This window comes from Bombina bombina, chromosome 3, assembly GCF_027579735.1.
Source record: "Bombina bombina isolate aBomBom1 chromosome 3, aBomBom1.pri, whole genome shotgun sequence".
In the NCBI taxonomy this organism is placed as follows: Eukaryota; Metazoa; Chordata; class Amphibia; order Anura; family Bombinatoridae; genus Bombina; species Bombina bombina.
In genome coordinates, this window is record NC_069501.1 from 494,231,355 (window position 1) to 494,252,465 (window position 21,111).

The 21,111-nt window shown below is 41.8% G+C and overlaps 1 protein-coding gene across 1 annotated transcript in view; it reads left to right on the plus strand.

Moving 5' to 3' along the window:
• The window catches only part of FANCE (FA complementation group E), a 78,815-nt gene that overhangs the window by 12,471 nt on the left and 45,233 nt on the right, over positions 1–21,111 (plus strand). Inside the window, exons 3-7 of the mRNA XM_053706847.1 lie at positions 1,052–1,541; positions 4,473–4,523; positions 4,609–4,671; positions 5,196–5,339; positions 12,362–12,485. Coding sequence (XP_053562822.1) covers positions 1,052–1,541; positions 4,473–4,523; positions 4,609–4,671; positions 5,196–5,339; positions 12,362–12,485 — 872 coding nt within the window. The remainder of the gene's footprint in view (positions 1–1,051; positions 1,542–4,472; positions 4,524–4,608; positions 4,672–5,195; positions 5,340–12,361; positions 12,486–21,111) is intronic.

A 21,111-nucleotide genomic window follows, 5' to 3' on the forward strand; every position in this document is an offset into this window, starting at 1 on the left:
TACAGATTGCCTGACTCAGCATCATACTACCTTAAACTTAATGACAGCTAGCCCTAACTGGCAGTGAACAAGGGAGTTAAAGGGACAGTATACACCAATTTTCATATTACTGAATGTAATAGACACTACCATAAAGAATAATATGCACAGATACTGATCTAAAAATCCAGTATAAAACCTTTTAAAATCTTGCTTAGAAGCTCAAAGTTTAGCACTGCTGGTGGAGTTAGCTGGAACACCCAGTGAAAGGGGCTGGGTTCAGATACCTCCCCCCTTCCCTGCATATTAAAAGACAGATTAGACAAACAGAAGCCTGTCGTAGACTCGAAACGCGTGTATACATCTGACACTTTGGGGCTTGGTTAGGACGGAGTTTGAAAATCAGCACAATGTTATTAAAAAAAATAAAGCTAAACATTGTTACAAAAACACTCCCAGATGGGCTATATAAATAGATCATCTACAAAACATTTATGCAAAGAAAAATCTGGTGTATAATGGTGCCCTTTAAGTTAAATATAGTTACAAGGATTTTCAAGAGGGTTATTCATGGACTGTTCTAAGACAGCAAAGCCCTGTACATTGTGTCATTAAAGTGAAAGTTTTAAATGCTATTAAAAGTTTTTAAAAATTTTATTTTCCGGATTTATTGTATACACCATGTTTGTGTGTGTATATATATATATTCTTGGTATCCTATTATGATAAGCATACCTAGGTAGGCTCAGGAACGCCAAGCCACTGCTAGGAGCTAGCTGGTGCATACACATATGCTGCTCAGGTGCTGAGTTTAACCATATGTTTAACCCATTTGCAGGGGGTTAAATACATAGAGCGTTGTATTATTGCACTGTTCCTTGCATATTAGAATATTTTCTTTTTTTGCACTTTTATTTCCCTTTAATTGTTGTAATGTGAGTGTGTATGGAAGAGACAAAATTACTTTTGAATATGACTCAGACTGGTTTCCAATCATCACTCGTGTTTCCCTCTCTTTTCTTTGCCCCTTCACACTTCTTTTCCTCTCACAATTTATCTTTGTTCCCGTCAGAAAACCGGCACTGCTGCTTTTACCCTTGCACACTCAGAGAAACGTACTTAGTTTTCTGAGCCTTGCGCTCCCTGTGGTGCCAGTACACTGCATTCATCTCCTGGCTGGTGTTGTCAGTGGTGAGAATGGTTCTTCAGACCCTTGGCTTCTTACCCTTAGCAAGCAGCTGCTTACTGAGCCTGGGATGATAGCAGCTCCCGCCAGTTCTCACGTGCAGGAGAGACTGAAGGTTCTGTGTGCACAGCTCTGTCCGCCTGAGGGTACGCACTCCAAGTTAGGCTGGTGTAGACCCTCAAATGTACTAACTACACGCAAACGCAAGGTGGCAAGTGAGGATGTGACCCCAAGTGAGGAAGAAGAAGGACCCAATGTGAAGAGAGTCTGCAGTGAAGGACTGAGCACGTATCACTCAAACTTGTCTACTCCTGAGGAAAGACTGAGTACCGCAGACACCGAAGTGCAAAAGAAAGAACTGCCAGAGCATATCAAGGTAAAATATCATCCATATTAAAGAGCAACATTTAAATATATGTATTTTTTTGCTAAACAAATGTGAAGTAAATCTGTTTACACTTAAAGGGACATGAAACCCAATTTTTTTTCATTCACAATTTAGATAGTACTTACAATCCTAAACAACTTTCCAATTTACTTCTATTATCTAATTTGATTCATTCTCTTGGTATTCTTTGTTGGAGAAGCAGCAGCGCACTACTGGGAGCTAGCTAAAAGCCAATGACAAAAAGCATATATGTGCAGCCACCAATCAGCAGCTTCTGAGCCTACCTAGGTAAACTTTTCACAACAAAGGATAAAAAAAGAATTAAACAAATTATGTAATAGAAGTAAATTGGAAAGTTGTTTAAAATTGCATGCTCTATTTGAATCATGAATGAAAAATGTTGGGTTTCATGCCCCTTTAAATGGAAACAAATTAATCAGTATCAGTTGCGTATTTCCTACAAATGCCTATTAGCTGATAGGTACAAATGCTCATTGTATATATCAGCCAATAAGCATTGGCAAACCAATGAACATTGGCAGGAAGTACCTATCAGTAAACTATAGGAAGCACCTTTATATATTCAAGCCACCATTGCATGGTATCATCAGACATTCCATTCTGCCCATGTAGCAGATACATTTAGCTTATCTAAATAGTTTTAAAGGGAAAAATTAAACTTTCATGATTCAGATAGAGCATGCTGTTTTAAGAGACTTTCCAATTTATTTCCATTGTCAAATTGTGCACAGTCTTTTTATATGCACACATTCTGCAGCACCAGCTACTACTGACCATGTGCAGGAGTTTACAGGGCATATGTATATGAGTCTGTGATTGGCTGCTGACTATCACATGATATAGGGGTCCTGCAAATTGATAAAAAGATGTTTTTATTAATTTGTATAAAAACAAAATCTGCTCATTTTAGTGCTATTGTACTGTATTTTTATTATGCATTTGTTGATTATGCAACTCTACTGTATTTAATTCTCCTTTAACCTTTAAGGTATTTCCAGTGACCAAAAGGGAGGAGAGAGGGTATAATAGCGCAATCGGCGGGACCCACACTATTCGTAAGCAAGAAAACCTTTACCAACTGGCGACGTATTTGGTACTTCGCGGTCATTAAGGGGTTAAACTTATTTGCTTTGGAGCACTATAGTTTAGTTCTCGAGGTAGATTTTTCATCTAAACCTCGACTCTGGATACACAATTTAAAAAGATAAATTGTCATTGTGAAAATTCAGGTTCATTGTCTCTATGTACCATTTTAATTCTTTTTCATTAAAAGTTATTTTTTAACTACTTGTGCCTGTTTATAGTGCAGCCGTTTTCTGTTTTTGTTCACGACTTGTGGCAGACCTGGCTGCTTTTTGGCATGCACCCCCTCGGCTATGTGTCAGACCAGGGGACTTCCTGCATTTCCGGTGGCGTGTTTAGCCGCTATGGGACCTGTAGTGGTTTGATTTGTTTGCTGTCATTGTGAATTATCTGACCCATTTCAACATTCATGAGGTTGTCTTGTTTTTATTTTATTTTTCTTGCACTATTTTCAAGTTTTATTTTTACTTTTTTTTTTTTGCTTATGTAGAATGTACTGTCATAAATAAAGTGTTTATACTTTAATTAGATTTAATTCGATTTTTGTAATGTTTTGAAAGTGTTTTTGCGATGCTGGTACCCTTCACAGTGAATCTCATTCTATGCTTCAAGAAGTTGGGCAAAGTGTGTCCCTAATGATTATAATGGAGAAGAACTCGCTGTGACAAGTGGTGGTTACACATTTATGAATTCTGCAATTGCAGCGTGATATTTGTTGGAAGGGAGAGAAAAAAGAGAGGCGCCAAAAACATAAAACAGTATCGTTGGTCGAACAGGATAAAATTCCCACACGATAAAGCTTCACCCCGTAGTACCCGATACTCACAAACAAAGCGGCACAGATGGCGGGCCTCTAAGCGCAGATCGGGACTGTTCTGGGTCGCCCGACAGACACACCTCGACTGATGTACGTCACCCAGTGACCTCCAATAGGCAGCCGGCAATTCAGGTAGTTCCGTAAGGCTCCAAACAGCCAAGTACCGCTGTGAGTGTTAGAGCAGGGTTCAGCGTGGAGCACAGAGGTTCTCTCTGAGATTGTAGAAGTAGAAAAAAAAGATGTTGTGTGCGGAATTCTCCTGCTCAGCTGAGGTCCTCTCAGCACTGTGAAGCTTCAGTTGGGTGTGGCTCAGGTGAGGGCAAGAGCTCAGGTCTAGAGAGTAAGATCTTTGTGATATTTGTTAGCAAGATAATATTTTGCAGACTGGCTTTATTAAACCTGGTTCAACGTATTAATCTCTTTACTGCTTATGCATAAAAATAATAAGAAGAAACCTAATGACAATTAAAATACGAAACAATGTCATATGCAAACTAACTGCAGGCCTATTTCAGACAATATAAAGCTTATACTGAACCATCTTATTTTTGGTACTCTGCATTTTTGTGCCCAATGTGATGACTGAACATTTGTCATTATTATAAAAAAAACAACAGATTTCTATTGAGCTTAAAGGGATATGAAACTCAAAAATTTTATTTTATTATTCAGATAAAGCATGCAGGTTTTTTCCATTATCTAAATTGCTTAGTTCTTTTGCTATCCTTTGTTGAAAAGAATACCTAATGGCAGCTAGCTACTGATTTGTGGCTGCACATATATGCCTTTTTGTTACTGGTTTACCCAATGTTTTCGTCTAGCTCCCATTAGTGCGTTGCTGTTCCTTCAACAAACTATACCAAGAGGACAAAGCAAATTTGATAATAGAAGTAAATTGGAAAGTTGGTTAAAATGTTTTATCTGAATCGTGAACAAAAAAATAGGGTTTCATGTCCTTTTAACATTAAACTTTCCCCTTATTTGCTCTTTATTTATAGACACGGATACCCAGGCTGAGGGAGCTCCTACATGGAGATTTGGACACAGAGGTAAGGACTGGCCTATTGCATTAAAATGGGATTGAAGAGTTGAGTTCTCCTTTTATTACTATAATTCCTTACACTTGTCTTTCAGTCCTGGGATGAATCTTCACTGTCCGATCTACAGGAGCTATGTGAGTCATGTGATCCAGCCCAGGTGGGTAAGAATATGGCTGCTTACTCCATTTTTTTCTCTTGTTAATTTTCCTTCCATTACTATTCCTGACTTTCGCTCTTATAGGAGGTAAAAGTCAATCAAGTTCAGTTTTCACAGATATCCTGTGATTCCTGACAAAGGGACATTAAACGGATGTGAAACCCAAAAATGTTCTTTTATGATTCAGACAGAGCATACCGTTTTTAAAAAATTTCCAATTGACTTCTTTTATCAAATTTGCTTAATTCTCATGTTATTATTTGTTGAAGCGATACCTAGGTAGGTGTCTGGAGCACTACATGGAAGGAAATAGTGCTGCCATCTTGTGCTCTTGCAAATGGATAACATTCTTTCAAAAATGCTGCCATATAGTGCTTTAGACACATGCATGCTCCTGAGCTTACGTCCCTGATATTCAATAAAAGATACAAAGAGAACAAAGAAAATGTGATAGTAGAACTAAATTAGAAAGTTGTTTAAAACTGCTTGCTCTATCTGACTCATTTTTATTTCCATTTTTACAGCTCCAGTCTCTTTTCTGCACTCTGGATGTCTCACAGATTTCCCCACAGTCTCTCTTGCAGCTTTGCTGCCACCTGCACTCACTCACCCCCGACCTCAGTTACTTACACTCCTTAGCACTGGCCAAAAGCCTCTTCTTGGACCGGGTAAGTTATAACGTAGCTGAGGATTAAATAATTAAATCTCAGTCCGTAATATATTTATTTTTCTATAAAATTGCAAATTAAAAAGATAATTTATCCTATAGGGTAGCAGCTAACATCACATTAAGAAGGTGATTATAACAATGATACTTGCACTGTGAATATTTTGCGGGAGATTGTCTTTATCAGGTGGTATTGACTGTCAGCAGTGCAAGCCATACCACCTGATGAAGAGGATATTTCCTTGAAACGCGTAGTTGTTCGTTGGCGGTCATACCGGCCGGTTGACTCTGTGTTATGGATTTTGGCTTGCTGATTCCAGCAGAGAGGGACACTCAAAATATTCACAGTGCAAGTATCTTTCGATTTTCATTGTTATGATCACCTTCTAAATGGGATGTTTACTAATTTTAATTTTTTTTTATTGTACAGTAAATATTTTTAAATTATTATTTTGAGTACCTTTACTTTATTGTATATTTTTAGCGCTGTCTTACCCCCTTCTTTTTGATATCTGAGGGTGTTATTTAGCATAAAAAGATAAATCGTATGTGTATATATATATATATATATATATATATATATATATTTATTAAAAAAAAAAACCTCTGCAATATACTTTCATTATTTACTTTGTCCCCCTTCCTGTAATTCCATTCTGAAACTCTGAGCTTTTCAGCTCCTGTTAGAAAAGGAAGTGCAGAACACTGTTATATTCCACACAGCTATTGGCTGCACAATCTAGTGACCTATTTATAACTGTACCTTATCGGCCACAGCAGAGAAGATGACCTAATTTACAACATGGCAGCGCCCATTGCTTTATAGACGCCAAAACTTTACACTTATTTTGTCAACATTTAAACAACTAATGAAACTTTAAAAAATACATCTACATGTTATTTTCGGATAATCTTTTCTCTTGTAAGGTGTATCGAGTCCAAGGGTTCATCCATTACTTGTGGGATATTCTCCTTCCCAACCTGAAGTTGCAAAGAGGACACCCACAGCAGAGCTGTCTATATAGCTCCTCCCCTAACCCCCACCCCCAGTCATTCTCTTTGCAACTCTCGACAAGATAGGAAGTATAAAGAGATATGTGGTGACTTAGTGTAGTTTTACCTTCAATCAAGAGTTTGTTATTTTTAAACGTTACCGGCGTTGTACTGTTTACTCCCAGGCAGAAATTAGAAGAAGAATTCTGCCCGGAGGATGATCATCTTAGCGGTTTGTAACTAAGGTCCATTGCTGTTCTCACGCATAACTGAAGAGTATGGGAAAGCTTCAGTTGGGGTAACGGTCTGCAGGTTACCTGCTTTGAGGTATGTTCAGTATATTTATTTCTAGAGAGATGATAAGTTCTAGAAAATGCTGACAGAGCCTTTTATATTTGAGGTAAGCTAGATGCAGTGATTTTGCAACGACTGGGATCATGCTTACTAAACAGGGTAATACTCATTTTAATTCTCATATTACTTAGTGTGGTGTTTATGGGTGACAAAACGTTTACATGTTACATATGTAAGACGTTTTTTTCTGAGGGTGATAAGTCTTTTGTTGGGGCCTAGTTTTTCCACATGGCTAGTCAGATACTCCTAGGAGTATTTCCTTAAGGCCCCTCTGACATCGAGTACATGGTGGGAGGGGCCTATTTTCGCGCTTTAGATGCGCAGTTTCTTTCAGACTGAGACATCCAGCTTCTCTAGAGGAGTCCTCTTGCATCTGAGGACCACTATAGAGGGCTTATTTCTTCCCTAATCGTATTTGAGGGCAGGTAGGAACCACAGCAGAGCTGTGGCAAGGTGCTTAACTGTCTTTTACCGGTGGTTGACGTTTTTTAAATCCGGTTTGGGGGCTAAGGGGTTAATCATCCATTTGCAAGTGGGTGCAATGTTGTTTTAGTCCCTTACACACACTGTAAAAATTTTCGAAGACTTAACTACATTTTAACACTGTTTTGCAGTTTAAGTGCTAGTTTTTTTCTCTTAAAGGCACAGTACCGTTTTTGTTTAATTGCTGTTTCACATTTATTAAAGTGTTTTCCAAGCTTGCTGGTGTCATTACTAGTCTGTAAAACATGTCTGACATAGAGGAAACTCCTTGTTCAATATGTTTAGAAGCCATTGTGGAACCCTCTCTTAGAATGTGTACCAAATGTACTGAAATATCTATCAACTATAAAGACCATATTATGGCTTTTAAAGATTTATCACCAGAGGATTCTCAGACTGAAAAAAGGGAGGTTATGCCATCTAGCTCTCCCCATGTGTCAGAACCTATAACTCACGCTCAAGTGACGCCAAGTACATCTAGCGTGTCTAATTCTTTTACCTTACAGGACATGGCGGCAGTTATGAATTCTACCCTCACATAGGTATTGTCCAAACTGCCAGGATTACAAGGAAAGCGAGACAGCTCTGGGGCTAGAACAAATACAGAGCTTTCTGGCGCTCTTAGCTGTGTCCGATTTACCCTCACAATGCTCCGAAACCTGTGTAAGGGAGTTTCTATCTGAGGGTGACATTTCAGATTCAGGGAAGTCTTTACTTCAATCCGATTCTGAAATGACAGCGTTTAAATTTAAGCTCGAACACCTCCGCTTCTTGCTCAGGGAGGTTTTAGCGACTCTGGATGACTGTGACCCCATTGTAGTTCCAGAGAAGTTGTGTAAAATGGACAAATACTTTGCAGTGCCTGTTTATACTGATGTTTTTCCAGTCCCTAAGAGGTTTTCGGAAATTATTACTAAGGAATGGGATAGACCAGGTGTGCCGTTCTCTCCCCCTCCTACCTTTAAAAAGATGTTTCCCATAGATGTCGCCATACGGGACTCGTGGCAGACGGTCCCTAAGGTGGAGGGAGCTATTTCTACCCTAGCTAAGCGTACAACTATCCCCGTCGAGGACAGTTGTGCTTTCAAAGATCTTATGGATAAAAAATTGGAGGGTCTCCTTAAGAAATTTTTTATACATCAAGGTTTTCTTCTCCAGCCTCTTGCATGCATTGCCTCAGTTACTGCTGCAGCGGCCTTTTGGTTCGAGTCTCTTGAGGAGGCTCTACAGGTGGAGACCCCGTTAGATGATATTTTAGACAGGATTAAAGCTCTTAAGTTAGCTAATTCCTTTATTTCTGACGCCGTTTTTCATTTAACTAAGTTAGAATTCAGGTTTTGCCATTATGGCGCGTAGGGCGCTATGGCTTAAGTCCTGGTCAGCAGACGTTACTTCAAAATCTAAGCTTCTTAACATCCCCTTCAAAGGACAGACCCTATTCGGACCTGGCCTGAAGGAGATCATTTCTGATATTTCCGGAGGAAACGGTCACGCCCTTCCTCAGGATAGGTCCAATAAATTAAGGACCAAACAGAATAATTTTCATTCCTTTCGAAACTTCAAGAGTGGCGCAGCTTCAGCTTCCTCTAATGCAAAACAAGAGGGAAATTTCGCCCAGTCCAAACCAGTCTGGAGACCTAACCAGGCTTGGAACAAGGGGAAGCAGACCAAAAAACCTGCTGCTGCCTCTAAGACAGCATGAAGGAGTAGCCCCCGATCCGGGACCGGATCTAGTCGGGGGCAGACTTTCTCTCTTTGCCCAGGCTTGGGCAAGAGACGTTCAGGATCCCTGGGCAGTAGAGATTGTTTCCCAGGGATATCTTCTGGAATTCAAAGGTTCATCCCCAAAAGGGAGATTTCTCCTCTCACAATTATCTGCAAACCAGATAAAGAGAGAGGCATTCTTAAATTGTGTTCAAGACCTACTCGTTATGGGAGTGATCCACCCAGTTCCAAGAGAGGAACAGGGGCAGGGTTTCTATTCAAACCTGTTTATAGTTCCCAAAAAAGAGGGAACTTTCAGACCAATCTTGGATCTCAAGTTCCTAAACCAATTCCTCAGGGTCCCATCCTTCAAGATGGAGACAATCCGAACCATTCTTCCTGTGATCCAGGAGGGTCAATATATGACTACCGTGGACTTAAAGGATGCTTATCTGCACATCCCGATTCACAGAAATCATCACCAGTTCCTCAGGTTTGCCTTCCTAGACAGGCATTACCAGTTTGTGGCTCTTCCCTTCGGGTTAGCCACGGTGCCGAGAATCTTTACAAAGGTTCTAGGCTCCCTTCTGGCGGTCCTAAGGCCGCGAGGCATAGCAGTGGCGCCTTATTTAGACGACATCTTAATCCAGACGTCGACTCTTCAAGTCGCCAAGTCCCATACGGACATTGTTCTGGCCTTTCTGAGGTCTCACGGGTGGAAGGTGAACTTAGAAAAGAGTTCGCTTTCCCCTCTCACAAGAGTTTCCTTCCTAGGGACTCTGATAGATTCAGTAGAAATAAAAAAATTTCTGACGGAAGTCAGGATATCAAAGCTTCTGACCTCCTGCAGTGCTCTTCATTCCATTTCTCGGCTGTCAGTGGCTCGGTGTATGGAAGTAAGCGGTCTTATGGTAGCGGCAATGGACATAGTTCCGTTTGCCCGCCTACATCTCAGACCACTGCAACTTTGCATGCTCCATCAGTGGAATGGGGACTACACAGATTTGTCTCCTTTGCTAGATCTGGATCAAGAGACCAGGGATTCTCTTCTCTGGTGGTTATCTCGGGTCCATCTGTCCAGGGGAATGAGTTTCCGCAGGCCAGAGTGGACTATAGTGACGACAGATGCCAGCCTTCTGGGCTGGGGCGCAGTCTGGAACTCCCTGAAGGCTCAGGGTTCGTGGACTCAGAAGGAAGCCCTCCTTCCGATAAATATTCTGGAACTAAGAGTGATATTCAATGCTCTTCAGGCTTGGCCTCAACTAGCTGCGGCCAGGTTAATCAGATTTCAGTCGGACAATATCACGACTGTAGCCTATATCAACCATCAGGGGGGAACAAGGAGTCCCCTGGCAATGATGGAGGTTTCCAAGATAATTCTATGGGCAGAGGTTCACTCTTGCCATCTCTCCGCTATCCATATCCCAGGAGTAGAGAACTGGGAGGCGGATTGTCTAAGTCGGCAGACTTTTCATCCGGGGGAGTGGGAGCTCCATCCGGAGGTATTTGCCCAGTTGATTCAACTATGGGGCAAACCAGAACTGGATCTGATGGCGTCTCGTCAGAACGCCAAGCTTCCTTATTACAGGTCCAGGGATCCCCAGGCAGCGCTGATAGATGCTCTAGCAGTGCCAAGATCAAGCAGGAGAGAGCTTCGGTGATTTTGATACCACCTGCGTGGTATGCAGATCTGGTGGACATGTCATCCTTTCCACCATGGACTCTGCCGCTGAGGCAGGACCTTCTACTCCAAGGTCCATTCAAACATCCAAATCTAATTTCTCTGCGTCTGACTGCTTGGAGATTGAATGCTTGATTTTATCAAAACGTAGTTTCTCCGAGTCGGTCATTGATACCTTGATTCAGGCTCGTAAGCCTGTCACCAGGAAAATCTATCATAAGATATGGTGTAAATATCTTCATTGGTGTGAATCCAGGGGTTACTCATGGAGTAAGGTCAGGATTCCTAGGATATTATCTTTTCTCCAAGAGGGATTGGAAAAGGGATTATCAGCTAGTTCCTTAAAGGGACAGATTTCTGCTCTGTCTATTCTTTTGCACAAGCGTCTGGCAGATGTTTCAGACATTCAGGCGTTTTGTCAGGCTTTAGTTAGAATCAAGCCTGTGTTTAAACCTGTTGCTCCGCCATGGAGTTTTAATTTAGTTCTTAAAGTTCTTCAATGGGTTCCGTTTGAACCTTTGCATTCCATAGATATCAAGCTTTTATCTTGGAAAGTTCTGTTCTTAGTAGCTATCTCTTCGGCTCGAAGAGTTTCAGAATTATCTGCCTTACAGTGTGATTCCCCTTATCTGGTCTTCCATGCAGATAAGGTAGTTTTGCGTACCAAACCTGGTTTTCTTCCTAAGGTGGTTTCTAATAAGAATATCAATCAGAAAATTGTTGTTCCGTCACTGTGTCCTAATCCTTCTTCAAAGAAGGAACGTCTGTTACACAATCTTGATGTGGTTCGTGCTATAAAGTTCTATTTACAAGCTACTAAGGATTTTCGTCAAACATCTCTATTTTTGGGAGAAAGGTCTTACAGGCAGTGGTGCCTTCCGTTTAAGTGCCTGCCTTGTCCCTCCCTTCATCCGTGTCCTAAAGCTTTGGTATTGGTATCCCACAAGAAATGGATGAACCCGTGGACTGGATACACCTTACAAGAGAAAACAAAATTTATGCTTACCTGATAAATTTCTTTCTCTTGTGGTGTATCCAGTCCACGGCCCGCCCTGTCACTTTAAGTCAGGTGTTTTTATTTTTAAAACTACAGTCACCACTGCACCCTATAGTTTCTCCTTTTTCTTATTTGTCTTCGGTCGAATGACTGGAGGTGGGGGTTAGGGGAGGAGCTATATAGACAGCTCTGCTGTGGGTGTCCTCTTTGCAACTTCCTGTTGGGAAGGAGAATATCCCACAAGTAATGGATGAACCCGTGGACTGGATACAATACAAGAGAGAGAAATTTATCAGGTAAGCATAAATTTTGTTTTCTTTGAATGTATTCTATCTAGCATTTATTTAGTGTTTAATGTCCTTTTTAATGGGCAGTAAAGTCAAAATCAAACTTCCATTGTTTAGATAGAACATACAATTTTAAGAGACTTTTCAATTTACTTCTGTTATCAAATATACTCTTGTTGTACTTTGTTGAAAAATATATCTATATTGGCTCAGGATCAGCAATGAAGTACTGGGAGCTGCTTAGTGATTGGTGGTTCTTGTCTCACCAGATGTGAACAGGAAGCTGCCAGTAGTTTGTCTCTGCTCTGGAGCTGATATTTTCTGTGTTCTTAATCAATTTGCAGAGGGGGGGGGGGGCATTAAACACATAGTTATATACAAGCAGTAGCTCAAAAATAAAATACTCTAACATATTAGAGCATTGTATACCTCTTTAAGTTCTCTATTTTACTGTATTTCTTCTTTTATTTTTTCCTGATGTTCTATTTTTCTTATGCATTCTCTATTTCTTCATTTTCCTCCAGACACTAGTTCTAACATCACCAGCCCCACGCCCTCTTTTATCTGCACTGTCAATGTTCTGTATGAAGTATGGCCGCTCTGCATGCAGTGCCCTTATTGGACCATTACTCCTTCAGCCAGAGACAGGTACCCAGTAGTTGTTTAAGCTCCTCTAGGGGGGCGCAAAATGCTTAGTCAGACGTATCCATATCCAGACGATATCCATATCTGTTGCTTTAAACAGTTGTCTTGATAGACTTTATGTCATCCTGTCTAGTTAAAAAAAATTCTCTGTGTATCTCTCTAAGGGCTCGATGATCAAAAACAGCATGGAACAAAATCATGTAAAATGTTTGTCAGCTCTCAAACTAAAATATGCCTTTCTATAATTTTTTTTTCTCTTGTAAGATGTATCGAGTCCACGGATTCATCCATACTTGTGGGATATTCTCCTTCCCTACAGGAAGTGGCAAAGAGAGCACCCACAGCAGAGCTGTCTATATAGCTCCTCCCTTAGCTCCACCCCCCCAGTCATTCTCTTTGCCTACTCTAAGTACTAGGAATTGTAAAGTGAGTGTGGTGACAAAAATGTTAGTTTCTCCAACATAGGTGTGTCCGGTCCACGGCGTCATCCTTACTTGTGGGATATTCTCTTCCCCAACAGGAAATGGCAAAGAGCCCAGCAAAGCTGGTCACATGATCCCTCCTAGGCTCCGCCTACCCCAGTCATTCTCTTTGCCGTTGTACAGGCAACATCTCCACGGAGATGGCTTAGAGTTTTTTAGTGTTTAACTGTAGTTTTTATTATTCAATCAAGAGTTTGTTATTTTAAAATAGTGCTGGTATGTACTATTTACTCTGAAACAGAAAAGAGATGAAGATTTCTGTTTGTATGAGGAAAATGATTTTAGCAACCGTTACTAAAATCCATGGCTGTTCCACACAGGACTGTTGAGAGGAATTAACTTCAGTTGGGGGAACAGTGAGCAGTCTCTTGCTGCTTGAGGTATGACACATTCTAACAAGACGATGTAATGCTGGAAGCTGTCATTTTCCCTATGGGATCCGGTAAGCCATGTTTATTAAGATAGTAAATAAGGGCTTCACAAGGGCTTATTAAGACTGTAGACTTTTTCTGGGCTAAATCGATTCATATATTACACATATTTAGCCTTGAGGAATCATTTAATCTGGGTATTTTGATAAGATTATATCGGCAGGCACTGTTTTAGACACCTTATTCTTTAGGGGCTTTCCCAAATCATAGGCAGAGCCTCATTTTCGCGCCGGTGTTGCGCACTTGTTTTTGAGAGGCATGACATGCAGTCGCATGTGTGAGGAGCTCTGATACATAGAAAAGACTTTCTGAAGGCGTCATTTGGTATCGTATTCCCCTTTGGGCTTGGTTGGGTCTCAGCAAAGCAGATACCAGGGACTGTAAAGGGGTTAAAGTTAAAAACGGCTCCGGTTCCGTTATTTTAAGGGTTAAAGCTTCCAAATTTGGTGTGCAATACTTTTAAGGCTTTAAGACACTGTGGTGAAATTTTGGTGAATTTTGAACAATTCCTTCATATTTTTTCGCAATTGCAGTAATAAAGTGTGTTCAGTTTAAAATTTAAAGTGACAGTAACGGTTTTATTTTAAAACGTTTTTTGTACTTTGTTATCAAGTTTATGCCTGTTTAACATGTCTGAACTACCAGATAGACTGTGTTCTGAATGTGGGGAAGCCAGAGTTCCTTCTCATTTAAATAAATGTGATTTATGTGACAATGACAATGATGCCCAAGATGATTCCTCAAGTGAGGGGAGTAAGCATGGTACTGCATCATTCCCTCCTTCGTCTACACGAGTCTTGCCCACTCAGGAGGCCCCTAGTACATCTAGCGCGCCAATACTCCTTACTATGCAACAATTAACGGCTGTAATGGATAATTCTATCAAAAACATTTTAGCCAAAATGCCCACTTATCAGCGTAAGCGCGACTGCTCTGTTTTAGATACTGAAGAGCATGACGACGCTGATGATAATGGTTCTGAAAGGCCCCTACACCAGTCTGATGGGGCCAGGGAGGTTTTGTCTGAGGGAGAAATTTCAGATTCAGGGAAAATTTCTCAACAAGCTGAACCCGATGTGATTACATTTAAATTTAAGTTGGAACATCTCCGCGCTCTGCTTAAGGAGGTATTATCCACTCTGGATGATTGTGAGAATTTGGTCATCCCAGAGAAACTATGTAAAATGGACAAGTTCCTAGAGGTCCCGGGGCTCCCAGAAGCTTTTCCTATACCCAAGCGGGTGGCGGACATTGTAAATAAAGAATGGGAAAGGCCCGGTATACCTTTCGTCCCTCCCCCCATATTTAAAAAATTGTTTCCTATGGTCGACCCCAGAAAGGACTTATGGCAGACAGTCCCCAAGGTCGAGGGAGCGGTTTCCACTTTAAACAAACGCACCACTATACCCATAGAAGATAGTTGTGCTTTCAAAGATCCTATGGATAAAAAATTAGAAGGTTTACTTAAAAAGATGTTTGTTCAGCAGGGTTACCTTCTACAACCAATTTCATGCATTGTCCCTGTCACTACAGCCGCGTGTTTCTGGTTCGATGAGCTAGTAAAGGCGGTCGATAGTGATTCTCCTCCTTATGAGGAGATTATGGACAGAATCAGTGCTCTCAAATTGGCTAATTCTTTCACCCTAGACGCCACCTTGCAATTGGCTAGGTTAGCGGCTAAGAATTCTGGGTTTGCTATTGTGGCGCGCAGAGCGCTTTGGTTGAAATCTTGGTCAGCTGATGCGTCTTCCAAGAACAAACTACTTAACATTCCTTTCAAGGGGAAAACGCTGTTTGGCCCTGACTTGAAAGAGATTATCTCTGATATCACTGGGGGTAAGGGCCACGCCCTTCCTCAGGATCGGCCTTTCAAGGCCAAAAATAAACCTAATTTTCGTCCCTTTCGTAGAAACGGACCAGCCCAAAGTGCTACGTCCTCTAAGCAAGAGGGTAATACTTCTCAAGCCAAGCAAGCTTGGAGACCAATGCAAGGCTGGAACAAGGGAAAGCAGGCCAAGAAACCTGCCACTGCTACCAAGACAGCATGAAATGTTGGCCCCCGATCCGGGACCGGATCTGGTGGGGGGCAGACTCTCTCTCTTCGCTCAGGCTTGGGCAAGAGATGTTCTGGATCCTTGGGCACTAGAAATAGTCTCCCAAGGTTATCTTCTGGAATTCAAGGGACTTCCCCCAAGGGGGAGGTTCCACAGGTCTCAGTTGTCTTCAGACCACATAAAAAGACAGGCATTCTTACATTGTGTAGAAGACCTGTTAAAAATGGGAGTGATTCATCCTGTTCCATTAGGAGAACAAGGGATGGGGTTCTACTCCAATCTGTTCATAGTTCCCAAAAAAGAGGGAACGTTCAGACCAATCTTAGATCTGAAGATCTTAAACAAGTTTCTCAAGGTTCCATCGTTCAAAATGGAAACCATTCGAACAATTCTTCCTTCCATCCAGGAAGGTCAATTCATGACCACGGTGGATCTTAAGGATGCGTATCTACATATTCCTATCCACAAGGAACATCATCGGTTCCTAAGGTTCGCATTCCTGGACAAGCATTACCAGTTTGTGGCGCTTCCTTTCGGATTAGCCACTGCTCCAAGGATTTTCACAAAGGTACTAGGGTCCCTTCTAGCGGTGCTAAGACCAAGGGGCATTGCTGTAGTACCTTACTTGGACGACATTCTGATTCAAGCGTCGTCCCTTCCTCAAGCAAAGGCTCACACGGACATCGTCCTGGCCTTTCTCAGATCTCACGGATGGAAAGTGAACGTGGAAAAGAGTTCTCTATCTCCGTCGACAAGGGTTCCCTTCTTGGGAACAATAATAGACTCCTTAGAAATGAGGATTTTTCTGACAGAGGCCAGAAAAACAAAACTTCTAAACTCTTGTCGGATACTTCATTCCGTTCCTCTTCCTTCCATAGCGCAGTGCATGGAAGTGATAGGTTTGATGGTAGCGGCAATGGACATAGTTCCTTTTGCGCGCATTCATCTAAGACCATTACAACTGTGCATGCTCAGTCAGTGGAATGGGGACTATACAGACTTGTCTCCGAAGATACAAGTAAATCAGAGGACCAGAGACTCACTCCGTTGGTGGCTGTCCCTGGACAACCTGTCACAAGGGATGACCTTCCGACAGACCAGAGTGGGTCATTGTCACGACCGACGCCAGTCTGATGGGCTGGGGCGCGGTCTGGGGATCCCTGAAAGCTCAGGGTCTTTGGTCTCGGGAAGAATCTCTTCTACCGATAAATATTCTGGAACTGAGAGCGATATTCAATGCTCTCAAGGCTTGGCCTCAGCTAGCGAGGGCCAAGTTCATACGGTTTCAATCAGACAACATGACGACTGTTGCGTACATCAACCATCAGGGGGGAACAAGGAGTTCCCTGGCGATGGAAGAAGTGACCAAAATCATTCAATGGGCGGAGACTCACTCCTGCCACCTGTCTGCAATCCACATCCCAGGAGTGGAAAATTGGGAAGCGGATTTTCTGAGTCGTCAGACATTGCATCCGGGGGAGTGGGAACTCCATCCGGAAATCTTTGCCCAAATCACTCAATTGTGGGGCATTCCAGACATGGATCTGATGGCCTCTCGTCAGAACTTCAAAGTTCCTTGCTACGGGTCCAGATCCAGGGATCCCAAGGCGACTCTAGTAGATGCACTAGTAGCACCTTGGACCTTCAAACTAGCTTATGTATTCCCGCCGTTTCCTCTCATCCCCAGGCTGGTAGCCAGGATCAATCAGGAGAGGGTGTCGGTGATCTTGATAGCTCCTGCGTGGCCACGCAGGACTTGGTATGCAGATCTGGTGAATATGTCATCGGCTCCACCATGGAAGCTACCTTTGAGACGAGACCTTCTTGTTCAAGGTCCGTTCGAACATCCGAATCTGGTCTCACTCCAGCTGACTGCTTGGAGATTGAACGCTTGATCTTATCGAAGCGAGGGTTCTCAGATTCTGTTATTGATACTCTTGTTCAGGCCAGAAAGCCTGTAACTAGAAAAATTTACCACAAAATTTGGAAAAAATATATCTGTTGGTGTGAATCTAAAGGATTCCCTTGGGACAAGGTTAAGATTCCTAAGATTCTATCCTTCCTTCAAGAAGGATTGGAAAAAGGATTATCTGCAAGTTCCCTGAAGGGACAGATTTCTGCCTTGTCGGTGTTACTTCACAAAAAGCTGGCAGCTGTGCCAGATGTTCAAGCCTTTGTTCAGGCTCTGGTTAGGATCAAGCCTGTTTACAAACCTTTGACTCCTCCTTGGAGTCTCAACTTAGTTCTTTCAGTTCTTCAGGGGGTTCCGTTTGAACCCTTACATTCCGTTGATATTAAGTTATTATCTTGGAAAGTTTTGTTTTTGGTTGAAATTTCTTCTGCTAGAAGAGTTTCAGAATTATCTGCTCTGCAGTGTTCTCCTCCTTATCTGGTGTTCCATGCAGATAAGGTGGTTTTACGTACTAAACCTGGTTTTCTTCCAAAAGTTGTTTCTAACAAAAACATTAACCAGGAGATTATCGTACCTTCTCTGTGTCCGAAACCAGTTTCGAAGAAGGAACGTTTGTTGCACAATTTGGATGTTGTTCGCGCTCTAAAATTCTATTTAGATGCTACAAAGGATTTTAGACAAACATCTTCCTTGTTTGTTGTTTATTCCGGTAAAAGGAGAGGTCAAAAAGCAACTTCTACCTCTCTCTCTTTTTGGATTAAAAGCATCATCAGATTGGCTTACGAGACTGCCGGACGGCAGCCTCCCGAAAGAATCACAGCTCATTCCACTAGGGCTGTGGCTTCCACATGGGCCTTCAAGAACGAGGCTTCTGTTGATCAGATATGTAGGGCAGCGACTTGGTCTTCACTGCACACTTTTACCAAATTTTACAAGTTTGATACTTTTGCTTCTTCTGAGGCTATTTTTGGGAGAAAGGTTTTGCAAGCCGTGGTGCCTTCCATCTAGGTGACCTGATTTGCTCCCTCCCATCATCCGTGTCCTAAAGCTTTGGTATTGGTTCCCACAAGTAAGGATGACGCCGTGGACCGGACACACCTATGTTGGAGAAAACAGAATTTATGTTTACCTGATAAATTACTTTCTCCAACGGTGTGTCCGGTCCACGGCCCGCCCTGGTTTTTTAATCAGGTCTGATAATTTATTTTCTTTAACTACAGTCACCACGGTATCATATGGTTTCTCCTATGCAAATATTCCTCCTTAACGTCGGTCGAATGACTGGGGTAGGCGGAGCCTAGGAGGGATCATGTGACCAGCTTTGCTGGGCTCTTTGCCATTTCCTGTTGGGGAAGAGAATATCCCACAAGTAAGGATGACGCCGTGGACCGGACACACCGTTGGAGAAAGTAATTTATCAGGTAAACATAAATTCTGTTTTTTATTTTCTCAAGCAAAAGGTTGTTATTTTAAATGGTACCGGTGTGTACTATTTACTCTCTGGCAGAAAAGGGATGAAGATTTCTGCAAGGAGGATGATGATATTAGCACTTTTTAACTAAGATCCACTGCTGTTCTCACAAGGGCTGAAGAGTACAGGAAAACTTCAGTTGGAGGAACGGTTTGCAGGCTAAACTGCATTGAGGTATGTTCAGTCTATTTTTTTCTAGACAGACTGTGATAATTCTAGAAAAGGCTGGCAATATCCCCATGAGGGAAGGGTAAGCTGTATTCAGATACTTAGTAGGAATCCCAGCTTGCATAAAGGGCTCATTAGTTACTGGTGACACCGATAGGAAAAAACGTTTGTTTTCTCCAACATAGGTGTGTCCGGTCCACGGCGTCATCCTTACTTGTGGGATATTCTCTTCCCCAACAGGAAATGGCAAAGAGCCCAGCAAAGCTGGTCACATGATCCCTCCTAGGCTCCGCCTTCCCCAGTCATTCTCTTTGCCGTTGTACAGGCAACATCTCCACGGAGATGGCTTAGAGTTTTTTAGTGTTTAACTGTAGTTTTTATTATTCAATCAAGAGTTTGTTATTTTAAAATAGTGCTGGTATGTACTATTTACTCTGAAACAGAAAAGAGATGAAGATTTCTGTTTGTAAGAGGAAAATGATTTTAGCAACCGTTACTAAAATCGATGGCTGTTTCCACACAGGACTGTTGAGAGGAATTAACTTCAGTTGGGGGAACAGTGAGCAGACTTTTGCTGCTTGAGGTATGACACATTCTAACAAGACGATGTAATGCTGGAAGCTGTCATTTTCCCTATGGGATCCGGTAAGCCATTTTTATTACAGAAAGAAAAAAAGGGCTTCACAAGGGCTTTTTAAGACTGTAGACATTTTCTGGGCTAAATCGATTTATATATAAACATATTTTATACTCCATAGCCTTGATGAATTATTTTAATCTTGGGAATTTTGTAAAATAACCGGCAGGCACTGTATTGGACACCTTATTCTCTAGGGGCTTTCCCTAATCATAGGCAGAGTCTCATTTTCGCGCCTGTATTGCGCACTTGTTTTTGAGAAGCATGACATGCAGATGCATGTGTGAGGAGCTCTGATACATAGAAAAGACTTTCTGAAGGCGTCATTTGGTATCGTATTCCCCTTTGGGCTTGGTTGGGTCTCAGCAAAGCAGATACCAGGGACTGTAAAGGGGTTAAATATAAAAACGGCTCCGGTTCCGTTATTTTAAGGGTTAAAGCTTCCAAATTTGGTGTGCAATACTTTTAAGGCTTTAAGACACTGTGGTGAAATTTTGGTGAATTTTGAACAATTCCTTCATACTTTTTCGCAATTGCAGTAATAAAGTGTGTTCAGTTTAAAATTTAAAGTGACAGTAACGGTTTATTTTAAAACGTTTTTTGTACTTTGTTATCAAGTTTTTGCCTGTTTAACATGTCTGAACTACCAGATAGACTGTGTTCTGAATGTGGGGAAGCCAAGGTTCCTTCTCATTTAAATAGATGTGATTTATGTGACACAAAATTTAGAGAAAATGATGCCCAAGATGATTCCTCAAGTGAGGGGAGTAAGCATGGTACTGCATCATCCCCTCCTTCGTCTACACCAGTCTTGCCCACACAGGAGGCCCCTAGTACATCTAGTGCGCCAATACTCCTTACTATGCAACAATTAACGGCTGTAATGGATAATTCTATCAAAAACATTTTAGCCAAAATGCCCACTTATCAGCGAAAGCGCGACTGCTCTGTTTTAGAAAATACTGAAGAGCATGAGGACGCTGATGATATTGGTTCTGAAGGGCCCCTACACTAGTCTGAGGGGGCCAGGGAGGTTTTGTCTGAGGGAGAAATTTCAGATTCAGGGAAAATTTCTCAACAAGCTGAACCTGATGTGATTACATTTAAATTTAAATTGGAACATCTCCGCGCTCTGCTTAAGGAGGTGTTATCCACTCTGGATGATTGTGAGAATTTGGTCATTCCAGAGAAACTATGTAAAATGGACAAGTTCCTAGAGGTCCCGGGGCCCCCCGAAGCTTTTCCTATACCCAAGCGGGTGGCGGACATTGTAAATAAAGAATGGGAAAGGCCCGGTATACCTTTCGTCCCTCCCCCCATATTTAAAAAATTGTTTCCTATGGTCGACCCCAGAAAGGACTTATGGCAGACAGTCCCCAAGGTCGAGGGGGCGGTTTCTACTCTAAACAAACGCACCACTATACCCATAGAAGATAGTTGTGCTTTCAAAGATCCTATGGATAAAAAATTAGAA